The following is a 16,068-nucleotide window of genomic DNA, read 5'->3' as shown; positions in this document are numbered from 1 at the left end:
CAAATATTTAAAACTGGGGCTAGAGAGATATGAATTGCAAATGTGTTTCCAATGCAAGAGTGAGGACCCAGGTTCACATCCCTAGAAGGCAGGCACAACGGAACACCTTAGCAGTCCCAGTGCCCGAAGCAGAAGTAGAAGGACAGACCCTTGGAGCTTACTGTTCAGCTAGTTTAGCCAATAGGTGATTTCGAACTTCAGTGAGAGACCCTGTCTCAAAAAATAGGATGGAAGGTAATTTAGGAAGATATCCCATGTATGGACTCAATGTAAATACACATGCATAGCACATACACACAAAAGCAATTAGGTGCAATTTAGAAGTAACTTCTTAATGGGGATAAGATAATGTGAAATGACTATAAATAATGATTTGTAGATTGGGAACAAAAGAAAGATATCCATAACTAGGAAACAGTCTACTTGAGGTCATGCCTGCAGAGCAGCTGGAATTGTTGCATGTATTGATGTGGAGTGCTGCATTTACTTTGGGGAAGAAGAACAAACAACTCCAGTCAGCAATTGCATTTTACATTTTCATTTGAAAACTTGTCTGGAGCCTGGTGAGCCATGCAATACCAACAATCGAGGAGGCTGAGGCAAGAGGGTTACACGCTGAGGTTAGCTCAGGCTGTTGTCCACTCAGAGACATACTGTTTAAAGAATCTAGGGCTTGGCAGAGTTTTGGTTTAGCAGGTTGATTGTTAAGCAAGTGATTTGCTAAGTCTGATGATCTGAAAGGAGAGAAAAAACTCCCTCCTGAAAGTGATCTGCCCCTTTGATTCCTTCCACCCCCAAAATAAATGAATAAATGAATTTTTTAAAATACCCTTTTGTATACTAACATCTATGTTGAATTTATTCATAGTCTCCCCAAACTAAAAACAACTCAAATATTTCTCAAATCGGGACTGAATAGCCAAATTAGTACACCCATGTAATAAAGAGCACTGTTGAACAGTGATTGCTAACGTCTACTTCAATGTCTACAATGTGGACAGCACTCCGATGAGTCACGGTGAATGAAAGACATCAGTGACATCCTTTCACATAACATTCTAAGACTTACAAAAGGAGGACTGGAATATGGGTTTGGTTGCTTAGCAAAAGGACATTGCTGGGTAATAGTGCTGTTATGTAGTAAAGTGGTATGTACTTGTTAGAAAGAACCAAATTAGAATCTGGGGGTGTAGTTCATTAATACAGTAGTTATTTAAGCTTGCCTAAGTCCCTAAGGTTTCTTCCCCAGCACCACCAAAGGGATTGGGCAGGAGCAAGATTCTCCATAGTAAATAACTATGGCTCCAAGAGATTCCACACCCTCATGTGTCCTCCAAGGATATCACCAGCACATGTGTGCATGTACAAACATGTAGAGCCACACATATAAACATAAAATGGGTAGAAATGTTGACCTAAGAAATAATAAGAAATTACGGAGCTAGAGAGTTGATTCTGTGGTTAAGAGCACTTGCTAATCTTCCAGAGGACCAGAGTTTGGTTCCCAGCACCTACATCAGTCAGCTCACAAGTGTCTGTCTATAACTCTAACTCCAGAGGACCCCCCACCACCCTCTTGTGCCCCACCTCCCAACCCCCGCATGCACAAACATATACACACTCATATACACATCATTTTTAAAAGTTATTTTTAAAAATTACTCATGCAAACAAGTTTTAAAATTGTATGCCATATTTAAATTTATTTTAAAGTATGGGAGGCAAAGGGTAGGAAAATATTTAACAAAATGGTAAAAGAGGCAATATGTTAAGTAGAACTATAGATGAAAACCTTTACTAAACTTAATGCTGGTTTTTTAATGGATCTCTCTTCCCCTTCCTTTTCATATTTACCAGGGCGCAGAACTCTAGCTGTAATCACTAAACTTGATCTCATGGATGCGGGTACTGATGCCATGGATGTATTGATGGGAAGGGTTATTCCAGTCAAGCTTGGAATAATTGGAGTAGTTAACAGGTTAGCAATTTAAATGGAATAAAGGGGCTGGAGAATTGGTTCTGTGGTTAAGAACACTTGTTACTCTTACAGAGGACCAGAGTTTGATTCCCAGCACACCCATATTGAGTAACTCACAACCACTTAAAACTTTGGTTTCAAGGGATCCATCACCCTCTTTGTCCTCCAAGGATACCGCCAGCATACATGTGCTCATATAAACATGCAGATGCACACATATACACATAAATAAAAATAAAATCTTTTTTTTTAATGAATAGGATAAGAATCATAGCATTCTCATTTTAAAGCAAGTCTAAATTTTTGAAAATCAGTCTGAAATGTGATACTATCCTGTGTTTCCCTCCTGTTCTAATGCTTATATTGCTGCAGAGGTCAGTGCACTGTAAAGAGATGAAGTTCATAATATCTCTCTGAAATAGTTTTGTGGGCTTTGGTGGTGGTGGTGGTGGTGGTAGTTTTGATTTTTAAAGTATGAACCTGTATGTGGAGGTCAGAGGACAATTAGCAGGACCCAGTTTTCTCTTTCTCCCATTTGGGTTTTGAGGTTTAAACTTGGGTATCAGGCACGGCAACAAGTGCTTTTACATGGAGTCACTTCCAAGGCCCTTTTTAAAAATTATTCTTCCTCTCTGAGTTTTCTAATAAAAATTGTTTCTAAGGTAATCAGTAAAAAAACAAGAGATGATTTAATAATTAGCTTTTGCAGATTCTTGCCTGCTATTTAAATTCTGTATAAGGGCATTGGGTAAAGAAAATAAGTATTATCTAATTTGTGCCTAATCAATAAAATTTAAAGGTAGTGGAATTTTAATGATTATTTTAACCCCATATCATTAGTAATACTGTGTAATTGCCAGAATGTAACTTGGAAACTTTAAAGATACATCCTAAAACTTGCTGGCATTAAAAACTATAGAACAGAAACAAACCAACTGCTGTTGAGTATCTCTTGTTGCAGTTTGCAACAGTATTGTTGGAATTCTCACAGGGTGGCAGGGCTAGTGTGGAACAGTGATAGTTTCTCTTAGGTCAGAGATTCTCTATGGTAAGGAAACTAACTAGTTGTCAAGAGACCAAGTTCTAATTCTAGTTTCTACATGGTCTGGATATAATAGACTTTAAATCACTTGTAATAACATCTTTGGCCCTCAGGTCATTTAAAAACTAAAATATTTTATTAAGTGATATATAAGGTCCATTCCAATTCTCTCTATATGTTCCTCCATACATTCCTTTCCACATTTAAAGAAAACCTATCTATTTTCTTTTCAGGCAAGCATGTGCTATATATACTACTGCATACTATATTTGTAGATAATTACACTTTCAGCTAACTTTAATTTTTGGTAGAAATCAATCACCTGCCCATGGATAAAATAAAGCAGATTAAGATATACTTGCATTTGTATATCAATCTAAAATTTACTTAAGGATACTGCTTTAGCTTATGGTTAATAGTAACAATGAAGCTGATACTCTTCATCTTTTAAGTTCAGTCATACAGTTCAAATCTAGGTTGTCTGTGCCTTCCTTGGGTGAGTTCATTGAGACATCAGTGCCTTGTATAAAGTGTAATGATGGTGTCTGCTGCGGAGTAAGTAAACGCCGTGTTAGAAGTCAGGAGACATCATCTGATGCAGCTGCTCATCAGAGCAGACCCTAGTTGAACAAGTTTGTTATTTTTCAACCATAGAAGCCAACTGGATATTAACAATAAGAAGAGTGTAACTGATTCAATCCGTGATGAGTATGCTTTTCTTCAAAAGAAGTACCCATCTCTGGCCAACAGAAATGGAACAAAGTATCTTGCTAGGACCCTGAATAGGTAACATTTTCACTTTTTGAAGATGAAATGTTTTTGTTTTGCCAATAGTTGTCCTAGACTGTTCCTGTTTTGTTTCATATCTTTTCATACTGTTCCCTCCAGCCTTACTTCTGGGTTCCTGTGAAGCAAATGTCTGTTTTTATTGGGATGTTTGATATTAAATCATGTAGTATGGAGTGAGTATTCAAATAATATTCTTAATTGGGAAGTGGGTTTTTTTTTTCAATTCAAACTCATTTCCCAAATTACTATTTAATACTCAAAGAAAATTTGTTCAAATAAAACATTTTCAGTAGTGTTTACAATCAAGTAGTAATAGCAGAAATCTTTAGGAACCCCATCAAAAGGAGTTTATATTTTGTTGAAGCCCGGATCCTCTGGAGTGGAGATTTCCAGTTCATTTAAAGTTGACCTAAGTTCCAGATAGGGCTAAATTTACTTATGGGGTCTTCCTTCACAACCTCCAAAATGCAAACAACACCAGCAGAATCCTTTAACTGTCCGCAGGCTTACAGAGCAGCGGCAGTGACTCAGTGCCTGGAGTCAGGCCCTTGCGGAGTCTGCTCATCTCTGCAGTTCATAGCCGTCTATTTCTGGCTTGCTGAAGTGTTATCTAATGAAATCAAAATATGCATCTGTTTTATGTGAGCCATAAGAACAGTAGCAAGCTGACTGGACAGCATCAATGCCGGTGTCAAGTGCAGGAAGTTTTGGGGACTGATGTCAGCAGGGCAATTGCTACCACAGTACCTTGACTGAGCAGTTAAGAAAAATTCACAGGATTTTGAACTTTACTGAGATATTAGATGACTTCCAAACACTTTAGGTTTCATAAATTTAGTTAAATTTTTCAGTTATCACATGGTGTGGTTCAGCTATCACATTTATTCATGATAGAAATAACATGAGTTCCATACCTACAGTTCTGAATATCTACTAATGCTGTAGGAACTAAAAGCCTTCCTTTTATATAAGGAGTAAAGTGAAAACCATTATCTCTTATCCTGTAAGTTAAAGGAAAATGAAGTTGGGTCTTAATGAGATGAGTTTATTTATACTATACTAAGTACCTGTTGTAACTAAACCAAAATTACAGGTAGATTGGACCGCATGGCTTACTTTACTGTGACACAAAAACAATGTGCGTTATTTGTTTTACCTGTGGTTTTCTAGCAGCCACTAGGCTTGGTAGGCTAAAGGTATTCGTGAAAAGAATTGACCAGCACAGCTTTTGTGTAAGGTTTTTAGACTAAGGACCTGTAATTTAAGATTGCTGTATTTCTTCTTGTTGTGCTATGGTGGAGGAGCTAAAAATGTGTTTTCTTATTACAGTTACTCAGATGAACAGAGTACTTCTGAGTTTCCCCCATATGCCGTACAGTGTAATTCTTTGCTAGATTGTAACTAGATGTCCTCTAACTCACTTCTGACACTATTTACATAGAGTCATCATCACGAGGCCTCAGTTTGTTATAGGATTTTTCCTTGTACTTCAGATGTCAAGTGACAGCAGAAGTTATGAATGTGCTTCCCTGGTGATAGGTGATAGGCTTCAGGGGATACTCATTTATGTTTGCTCATGTATAATAAAAGGTTATTTATTATAAAGGGTACAGGTAAAGCAGTTAGGAGAGATAGCTAAGGTAAGGTCTATGGAATGCTGACACATGAGCTGGGCTTTATGCTCTTTCTGGGCATGCCTTGCTACACAACCTTTTTACTTCCATGAACTTTTTACTTGAGTTATGGCCGCTTCCTCATACAGATGTGATCCATACTTCACTAGCCATTGGTGAGCAAGTCATCTGGGATTGAACATCCCAATCCTTTGCTCTTTCTCGTCTTTCTGGTAACCAGCCACCAAGTCCTCGGACATGTTGAAGATCTGAGTACTAGAAGATTTGCCCTTTTTTACACATTTTTAATTGGCTTGTTTAAAAGTATCAGAATACCTAATTTTATGCTACAACCCTGCTTTTCTAAACTTTCAGGTTACTTATGCATCATATCAGAGATTGTTTACCAGAGCTGAAAACAAGAATAAATGTCTTAGCTGCTCAGTATCAGTCTCTTCTAAATAGCTATGGTGAACCGGTGGATGATAAAAGTGCTACTTTACTCCAGCTTATTACCAAATTTGCCACAGAGTATTGTAACACGATTGAAGGAACCGCAAAGTACATTGAAACTTCTGAGCTGTAAGTAAGAAGTTTTTGTAAAGATTTGGTTGCTTGGATTATAAGAATCTTTGAAATGACTTAGATCATCTGTGATTTATTGTCCATAAAACAGGAATATAAATTTGTAGAAATGATAGGAGGAGTATTGTGTCATATGTTTATAAATTGTGTAAAAACATGGTAAAGTTACAGGTTTTTTAAAAAGCAACTTTTTTTTTTTTTTTTAAAGAATCTCCCTTCCCAGTTTCTCAGGCTGTCCTCAAACTCATGATCCTCCTGTCTCAGCTTCCTACATAGCTAGAATTTTAAGGCTATGCATAATGTCTGCCTTTGAAGTGTTTGTTTGTTTGGTTTGTTTTGGTTTTTTGTTTTTTTCTTTAATTTTTAAAGTAAAATTCACCCTACCCCCTTCACTTCTCCCTTCCCCACCTCTTTCCTCTCCCCTTCACCCCCGACACAGCAGACATGTGGCGGTCAAAAGACAACTATCAGAAGTTGACTTTCTCCTGCCACCTTGTGAGATTGAGGGATTGAGCTTGGGTTGTCAGGCCTATTCAAGCCTAGGGAGCTAGCGAGGGGCAAACGAACAGCTAATCACCCCAGATGTCTATCGGTGACGGATGTCACCGGAGTCCGACTTGATGAGCCTAATGAATGTATTGAGCTTGTTTACAGAGCACATGCAAAGTTAGCTACAGAAGTGTGGGTAACCTCATAATAGCTATCTTGATGCCTTGTCCTACCCCATGCAGTCTCATGGATTCTGCATTACATGCCCTACCTTCAGTCACCGTTTCACTTCCTTTACTAGTCTCTCATCTCCCAAGATGACCTGCAGCTGGGGGAGGGAATAATTTCTGGAATCCCCGGTGAGAATCTCCCAATTTCTCTACAGCATGTTTCTTAATCTATGAGTCATGACCCTTTGGGGGTTGACTGACTTTCATAGAGTCACCTAAGACAATCAGAAAACACATATTTTTATTTTGATTCATAATAGTAGCAAAATTACAATTACAAAGTAGCAACAAAAATAACTATAGTTGTGGGTGAACACAACATGAAGAATTGTGTTAAAGGTCCAAACTTTGTCTCTGTAACTCCTTCCATGGTATTTTGTTCCCCAGTCTAAGAAGGAACTAAGTATCTACACATGTGTTTTGCAAATTGTATCTTGGGTATTCTTAGTTTCTGGGCTAATATTCAAAGGAAGGACCATCTAGAGACTGCCCCACCTGGGGATCCATCCCATATACAACCACCAAACCCAGACACTATTGCATATGCCAGCAAGATTTTGCTGACAGGACCCCGAGATAGCTGTCTCTTGTGAGGCTATGCCAGTTCCTGGCAAATACAGAAGTGGATGCTCACAGTCATCTATTGGATGGAACACAGGGCCCCTAATGAAGGAGCTAGAGAAAGTACCCAAGGAGCTAAAGGGGTCTGTAACCCTATAGGAGGAACAACAATGTGAACTAGCCAGTACCCCCAGAGCTGTGTCTCTAGTTGCATATATATAGCAGAAGATGGCCTAGTTAGCCATCAATGGTAGGAGAGGCCCTTGGTCTTGCGAAGATCATATACCCCAGTACAGGGGAATGCCAGGGCCAGGAAGTGGGAATGGGTGGATTGGGGAGCAGGGCGGAAGGAGGGTATAGGAGACCTTGGGGATATAGCATGTGAAATGTAAATGAAGAAAATATATAATAAAAAAGTCTTGTTTTCAAAAAAAAAAAAGAAAAGAAAAGAATTGTATTAAAGGGTCACAGCATTGGGAAGGTTGAGCGTCACTGCTCTATACTGAATGTCAGTAGCTCTAGTACTATTGCCATAGACCTAGCTACTACTGTTACTGTTCTGCTCTAGTTTCCAAGTCTATCAGGGCAAAGTCCAAGATAGCTTCTTGTTACTCTGTAATACTAAGCTATCTCACCAGCTTTTCACCCTTAAACTTGTATTAGTGATTTTTCTATTGTTGTAATAGACCACCCAGAGCAAGGCAACTTGCAACTTATATTAGGAAGTAGTTTTGTTTGGCCTGATGGTTCCCAAGGGACTAGGAGTCCATCACCATTACAGTGGGGAGGCAGCAAGCAGGCATGACACTAGAGCAGCAAGTTGGGAGTAAACTACAGTGGAGTGTAGCTTTAAAACTTCACAGCCTGCCCCCAGCGACATCCTTCCTCAGCCAGGCCAAGTCCCAACCTACCCAAACAGTCATGTCCAAACCAGCAAAAGAATAATCATGCTTAAACTAATTGGGGCATGGGTTGCTTAGGCAAGTACTCTGTGACTGAGGTGCATACCCGGCCTAGTTACTTCCTTAATGCACATTAAAAAGTTTTGAGTTTAAGGCTAATGAGGACATTGTAATAAATTATCCTTTTTATGAGATTTATTAGAAGAGATTTCAAGTTTTAACACCATAGACAAATAGGGAAGACTGCTGCTTGGGGAACAGGGGCTCCAAGGAGAGTTCAGGTCCACATGGCAGTCAGTCCATTCTTACAGATTTTAGAGGAAGGAGGGTGGGAAGATTGAAGTTTTCTTTTGTCCTAAAGTTGGCCATTGTTAGGTATAGCCAGTGAGAGCTCAGTTTGAAAAACAGGCCTGTGATTGACAGGCCTCTCTCTTGGGTTGGCCATAGGTGGGATTTGGTAAGGCAAGTATGTTGGTTAGTTTTATATCTACCTGACACAAGGTCTCTACCTTTTGGGAAAAGCAACTCTTAATTTGAGACAATGCACCCATAGGGTTGGCTATACACAAGTTTGTCAGGCATTTTCTTGATTGCTTGATTGACTGATTGATTGACTGATTGGATTAATGTGGGAATGCCTAGCCCATTTTGGATAGTGGTTTTAAGTTCTGTAAAAACACAGGTTAAGCAAACCAATAAAGCATACTCCTCCATGACCTCTTGCCCCTATTCCTGTCTTGAGTCCTTCCCGTGATCGCTTTATTAGGGACTGTAAGATATAAGGGAAAATAACCCTTTCCTCCCCAAAATGCTTCTGGTCATGGTGTTTATTACAGCAGTAGAGACTTAAGACAGAGGGGAAGATATGACTCGAAAAAAAAGAAGTCATTTTAGCTCTAGAAATCAAGTTAGTGTCTACATTTATCATTGTTGAACCAGTACTGGAGACCTTTACATGGAGGTCTGGGCATGACCAGCACACATAGTATATAATTGGTAGTGGAAATGCAGATAAATAAAAACAAAACATAAAAACAAAATTATCATTATTTTAGCCAACCAGAGATTATTCCTGCTGTTCTGCTTTAACTTACACATTACACATCTGCTATAAGGCAGATAAATGCCTATATTTTATCAGGTGCTATATATCTTGACATCATTTCTTCAAATCAGGATGTCACAAACAACTTACTGCCAGTAGTATATAAAAAATACATGACCCTAAACATTCTATTTCCCCCACCCTCCCTTTCTCTCCCTCTCTTTTCTGTCCATATACTCAGTAAAAAACAAACAAACAAACAGAAACACTTTAGATTTAAGGATAGAGACATATGAAGTTGTCAACAAATACACAGAGAAGTCCCTCAAATCTTTCTCCCAGCGTATATGCATCAGAATGAAAGCATGTGTCATCTGTGTGGTACTGGTTTTATAGGAATAATGGATACAAGTGTGCACAGGCTAATAGGGGCTTATGCTAATGCTGAAAAGCCTCCCAGGCCAAACTGACAGGACTGGTTCTCTACAAGCAGGCACTGAATAATTAATAAGTTAGTAAGTGAGGCTACGAAGGTGAAACTCAAGCTGCAGTGGAGCCCTGAATATTTGAAATGCCAAGACTGTTGGCCATTTAACAAGCTGCAGGCTTAAGAAAGAGTTTGTATACTGTGGGTAGCAGAGCTAGAATGTGGGGTCGCCCAAGACCCTTGCTTGGAACTCGCATGATTCCATCATAAGCCTAGATGCTGCTGGACGTGGAGCCACAGGATTTGTTGTTTACCTTGCTAGGTGTCTGTTTTCTTTTGTTCTCATCCTGCTGTTTTTTTCTTCCTCCCTCTATAACTAGGCAGACTAAAAATGATATTTATATATTATAAATATAAAGTTTTTAAATAAAAAATTTAGTATTTCATGACATTTGGAAATTATATAAAATTTAAGTGACAGGCTATATGTTTTATTGTAGTGTACCTATATTCAAGTCACTTTTTACAGATTGTTTTTACACTGACAGATTTCCCAATAAACACCATAAAGGTACGTGGTACAAAATCAACATAAAAAATACTTAATATATATCAACAATGTACTCTCAAAAAAAGAAAGTAGGAGAAATATCCTATTCAAATAATTCAAAAATAAATAAATATTCATCAAAAAAGAACTTCAAGGCACTTAAAAGGGGAAATCTTGCTCCTGGATTGACAAAATTAATGTTATGAGAATGGCCATGAAACCAAGATTAATTCACAGATTTAATGGAATATCTATCAAAATTTGATGTCATACTTGATGGGTTTGTAAATACAAGAATTTTTACGAACCCACAAAAGGCCACATGCCAACCTCAAATTATACTGTAGAGCTAGAGTGATAAAGACAGTCTGGTACTGGCATAAAAATCTGACAGATAGAGCAATAGAATAGAGTAGAGGACCCAGAATTAAAATGAGAACACTATGCCTGGTTAATTTTTGACAGTGGCAAAAACATTCATTTGAAAAAAGCCTGTTCAACAATAGTGCTGGCAAAACTGGATGTCCACAAGCAGGATGAATTCAGAATTTTTCACCTATACAAAAAATAAATTCAAAATGGATCAAACACCACTGAAACTTCTAGAGGAAAACATAAAGATTCCCCTTCAAGACATTGGGATAGGCAAGAACTTTCTGAATAGAATACCAAAACACAGAACCTAGTCCCAATTATCAACATATGGGGACTACATGAAAATAGAAGAAACTATTAGCAGAGCAAACAGCCTATAGAATAGGGAAAACAAAACAAAACAAAAAAATGTTACTAGCTATACTTTAGAAAAGATGCTAATGCCAGAATTTATAATGAATTGCAACAACTAAATACCAAGGATATAAAATCCTAATCAACAAGTAGGCAAATAAATGGAATAGTTTTAACAAAACCACACAGATGACCAATAATTATTTTAAAAAGTGTTTTGAGATACTACCTCACCCCAGTCAGAGTGGTGTTCATCAACAAATTTGATAGAATGTTAGAAAGATAGGATTCCTTATTCACTGTTCATGGAAGGTGCAAATTAATAAATCCATTGTGAAAATGAGCTTGCATGTGACCCAGCTCCTTCTGGGCCTATACTCAGAGGACTTCCTGACCTACCAGAAAGATAACTGTACTCCATGTTTACTGTTGCTTTATTCACTAAGGAGTTGGGATCAACCTGCTTAGCTAACAACAGATAAATGTACAATGTATAAACATTTATATATAAGTGGAATAAATACTACTCAGCTCTAAAGGGAAAAAAATCACAAATTTTGAAAGAAATGTAACATATTTACAACATACTTCAAGTGTATATATATTAAGAGAGAAACCCTCATTCATTTTTGTTGATATATAAGTTAATACAGCCGTTGAGTTTTTTATAAGACTTTGTCAGAAAGTGAAACAACCTTAAAGCTTAAAAAAAGATGTAACTTGTAGCTCGTTTTCTTTATAGTAATGCATATTCCTATATATATTTTCCAGATGCGGTGGTGCTAGGATTTGTTATATTTTCCATGAGACTTTCGGGCGAACCTTAGAATCTGTGGACCCACTAGGTGGCCTTAACACTATTGACATCCTGACTGCCATCAGAAATGCTACTGTGAGTATATCCAACAACAGAAGATTAGAGCTTCAGTTGCTTAAGCATATTTTAAATATATGTACAGTTTATTTTGTTCTCATACTTGAAATATTTTTTAGGAAAAAGAACAAAAATGGGATTCTTTTTTGAATCCTTTGGAAGACCTGAAATTGTACATAGCTATAATAAGAAGCAGCTAAGTTTTGTGTTTTCAGGGCCCCCGTCCTGCTTTATTTGTGCCTGAAGTTTCATTTGAGTTACTGGTCAAACGTCAGATTAAGCGTCTAGAAGAGCCCAGCCTACGGTGTGTGGAGCTGGTCCATGAGGAGATGCAGAGGATCATTCAGCATTGTAGCAATTACAGCACACAGGTATTGTGAATGACAGGGCTCACCAGAAAGTCCTCATAGAATGGGAGGAAATGAGCTAAAAGTAACATCATTAGCTTCCTTACCTGACACTGATTTGAAATGCCATTCTTAAATGTAAGATCCAAATCTAATTCAGTACTTTAGTGATTGTTTCATTTCCAGTTAGACAGACTAACATTTTTAACTTCTTTATTACATTCAGGAATTGTTACGGTTCCCTAAACTTCACGATGCCATAGTTGAAGTAGTGACCTGTCTTCTTCGTAAAAGGTTGCCCGTGACAAATGAAATGGTGAGCTTTGGTCTTGTTTGAATTGCCGTTAGTTTTCGTGAGTACATAATATTGTTGACTTTCTTGAGTAGCTGCTTCTAGAAGTTCTGTGCTGCCATTGATTTTTGTGGGAAATCCTTTGTCTCTGGACTCACTAACCAGACCTTTGCAGCAAGTTTGCTTTTATTCTAAAGCACATGGGGTAATTTGGCCTCTTTCACATTTTGCTTGTTCTATATCCTAATGATAGCAGTTCCTATAGTGAGCTGTAGCTGTCCACTCCCATCCCTATAAAAATGCTGAAATTGAAATTATGCTTATGCCCCCAAGTGGATAGCACTTTTCCTTCTGGCAACTAAAAATGCATTTGAGCCTCCCTTCTGAAGTCCATGAATAGTATCCTTGGAAGTCTTGGTGAGTGGCTGCTGAGTGGTCACTTGGGTCGCAGGGATTACTGTTAGAGTCAGAAGCCTGAGCCTCACCTCATACCCACCAGCATCACTGAATCACTGAAACTCCCTGTCACCAGCTCCGCACCGTTAAGTGGTATTCTGAAACTTGAGACAGTACAGGGCAGCCATGAGAGAGAGAGCCTTGGTTCCTCTTGTATGACCTCCATATTTTTACATGTACCTTGTTAATTTAACATGGCCATCAAACAGCTACTGGGCTAACAAGTAGCTCACATTGTGTTCATTTGGTACTTGATAAGTAATACTTAGATAACTTTTCTTTTGTTCAGAGTTGGCAGTAGGGGAGTCAGTTTTGGAGAAAAGCTGTGACCAGAAACATTTAAAGACTAGAAGATAAAAAGACATTAAGGGTGGCCATGGTCCTGTAAACAATCCCTTACCCTCACCAGTATATTTGTAAGCAGCCTTTACAGACAGATGAAACTCAAGGGGATCAGGTCACTAAAGACATGGGAGAGAAGTGGGACTGCTAGGTGGGAAGAGAACGGGGTCAGCAGGGGGGACAAGAAGGGCAGTGGTGAGTATAATTAAAACATGTATGAAAACACAAGTGAGACTACTTATGGATAATGAATAAGCATTAATTGTTTTAAAGATAAAGATTTAAGTTCATTCTCTCTAAGCCTTAGGAATTGTGTAGAAGACTGAAAATAGAAGTCTTCATGTTCCCTTTTCAATGCTGTCTCATTAGACTTTTAGCCCCATTGATTTTATCTGTCTGTTTCATGGTTAAGGCTAAGTTATTCCTAACTACCTCAGGCTTAAATACGTTTATTGTTTGAATAGAATTAGCATTCTTACTTATGCCTACTTATGAACTATTTATTTTAAAATGGAACATAAACTTTGCTATAATGTATCGTCTGAAATTTGAATAACAAAGTTGCTTATTGAAGGTTTGGAACTTAAAATTACACAGGTACATAATTTTTCCCAGTAATAAGAAATTACTTTAAAGCTATCTTAATGTCATGTTTTCTTTCTTCATAGTACAATTTTAACTCTGGAAGGTAAATAAATTAGAGTTAATTATCATTGAGCATAAAATGTTATTTGGAGTATAGTCATCAAGTGTATGAAAATGTTTCTTATACTTTTGCAATATTGTCTGTATAATAAATTTTTCATATATAGACTTCTCAGGGTTAGGTTAGCCTGTCATATTTTTTTTTTCACATTAACCTTATTTTGTTTTTTATAGGTGCATAACTTAGTGGCAATTGAGCTAGCGTATATCAACACAAAACACCCCGACTTTGCTGATGCCTGTGGGCTAATGAACAATAATATAGAGGTGAGTAGGGCATCATTTTTCAGAGAGTTGGATCAGGTGCGAGTAAGTTTGTACAAGAGATGTGGCATATTACTGCTGGTTGTATGCCTAGGAAATATGGTAAATTCATTACATTGTTCTGTTAATTTTAGATCTCAGAGTCACCTGGGACAATTATTTTTACTTTCTACTTATTAATCAAAGAGGATTTATTTTAATGTTAAAGAATGTTCTTGTTCCTTTTCAGTAACTATTATAGTTCTTTGGATTGAAGTATATAAAACCAAGTGAATGCTTTTAATTGAGAATGTTTTGTTTTATTTGTTTCTTGGCTCTGCAAGCGATGAAGGAAACATTCAAAGAATTACCTAACTTCATAATTTGGAAAAGTGTAGGTTCTTCACAGTAAAGTGCCCACCCCTTTCTTTAACACTCAAAAAGCGAATTAGGCGTGATGTGTTAAGTGGAGGTCCATATAGGCTACACTAGCGAGATAGCTAAGAAGTTGAGAGCACTAGCTGTTCTTTCAGAGGACCTGGGTTCAATTCCCAGAACTCATGCGGCAGCTCACAACCATCTGTAACACCAGGTCCAGGGGATCTGGCACCTTCTTCTGGCCTCCATAGGCACCAACATGCATGTGGTATGCAGACATACATGCAGTCAGAATACCCATACACATAAAGTAAAATAAGAATAATTTGAAAAGTAGGCACATACACTTCCTTGGTTTAAGGGTTCTTTGACGTAAATGAATATTTTGCTTGGAGCAGTTTTGGTTTAACTAACAGGGTCATGTATGACAAGTGTGTTAGGGTTTTATAGAACCCTAACTATAGAACCTCTGTATAACTTATAGAATGAATACAGTATTAAAATCTGCATGTTGATTTTTTTCTATCTTTAACTTTTTACCTAAAAGTTTTATTTTATGAATTTTTTTAATTCTCCTATATTACATCTTAACTGCAGTTTCTCCTCCCCTCTCCCCAGTTGCTTCCCCCACCTTCCCTCTCTCCCCTTTACCTACCTTCAGAAAAGAGGGACATGAACCATACATGGTATAGCAAGCTACAATAAGACTAGGCACATACCATCGCACCAAGGCTGAAATGAGTCATCCCAGCAGGATGAAAAGGGTCCCATAAGTAGGCAAAGGAAGACCCTATAGGAGTCTGACATAGGTCCTCTGCATATTCGTTATGACTGAGTAGCTCAGGGACTCCTAACAGTGAGAGTGGGGGCTTCTCTGTCATCTATCATTCTATCACTTGACAACCCAAGAAAATGGAAATAGTTGACTTTTTGCTGTAAAAGTTCTATAAGAAACTGTTCTTGAAACTTTGTTAACTATAGATCTTTGTAAGCTTGAGTTTTCATGAAATGTTTTCATTTGAGGAACAATTTTGATATATGCTGTTCTACCACCTCAAGTTTAAATTTTCCAAATACCTGTAAGAGGCTTATTACCTGTATCTTTATTTGTCTATATCACTTGCTATGGTACCTGGATATTGTAGGTGCTCAGTACATGATGTCTATAGTTTTGTAACCATTTGATAATATAACGAGTAATTTATCAGTCTGTTAAACAGCTTACAGAACAGTCTCTTAGTTATCAGTGCTATCACCAGAAGACAATAGTCTTTAAAAGGATAAACCTTTTTTCAAATAGACATTTAAGTTATGAGGGTTTTTGTTTTGTAGTCTGAGTGACATTTAAGGGTGTGGATTTTCTATGAGGTGTGTGCTTCAGATTCTTCATGGTATTCTGAAAGTCTGTGTTCCATGTTGATGTGGAAACAGTCCATGTTTCTTAACCTCCTGAGTTAGAGATGTTTATCTACTGCCCTTCATTTGGGAGTC

General features: G+C 37.7%; 1 protein-coding gene across 25 annotated transcripts in view; it reads left to right on the top strand.

The window, feature by feature from the left end:
• Positions 1-16,068, top strand: part of Dnm1l (dynamin 1-like) — a 46,811-nt gene that overhangs the window by 23,232 nt on the left and 7,511 nt on the right. For 21 of the 25 annotated variants that reach the window (NR_075074.1, XM_006522637.3, XM_006522635.4 and 18 more), the window contains 7 exons: positions 1,858-1,978; positions 3,675-3,806; positions 5,798-6,004; positions 11,712-11,832; positions 12,030-12,185; positions 12,388-12,477; positions 14,131-14,223. Coding sequence is in view for 24 of the 25 variants with exons in the window: in XM_006522637.3 (XP_006522700.1) it covers positions 1,858-1,978; positions 3,675-3,806; positions 5,798-6,004; positions 11,712-11,832; positions 12,030-12,185; positions 12,388-12,477; positions 14,131-14,223 (920 nt within the window). In the remaining variant the exon portion in view is untranslated. The remainder of the gene's footprint in view (positions 1-1,857; positions 1,979-3,674; positions 3,807-5,797; positions 6,005-11,711; positions 11,833-12,029; positions 12,186-12,387; positions 12,478-14,130; positions 14,224-16,068) is intronic. The other 4 variants (XM_017317141.2, XM_030249300.1, XM_030249301.1 and 1 more) reach the window with 1 other exon arrangement.

Source organism: Mus musculus, chromosome 16, assembly GCF_000001635.26.
Source record: "Mus musculus strain C57BL/6J chromosome 16, GRCm38.p6 C57BL/6J".
Classification (NCBI taxonomy): domain Eukaryota; kingdom Metazoa; phylum Chordata; class Mammalia; order Rodentia; family Muridae; genus Mus; species Mus musculus.
Note: the sequence above shows the minus strand (reverse complement) of the source record. Positions and strands in the feature narration are given on the sequence as shown.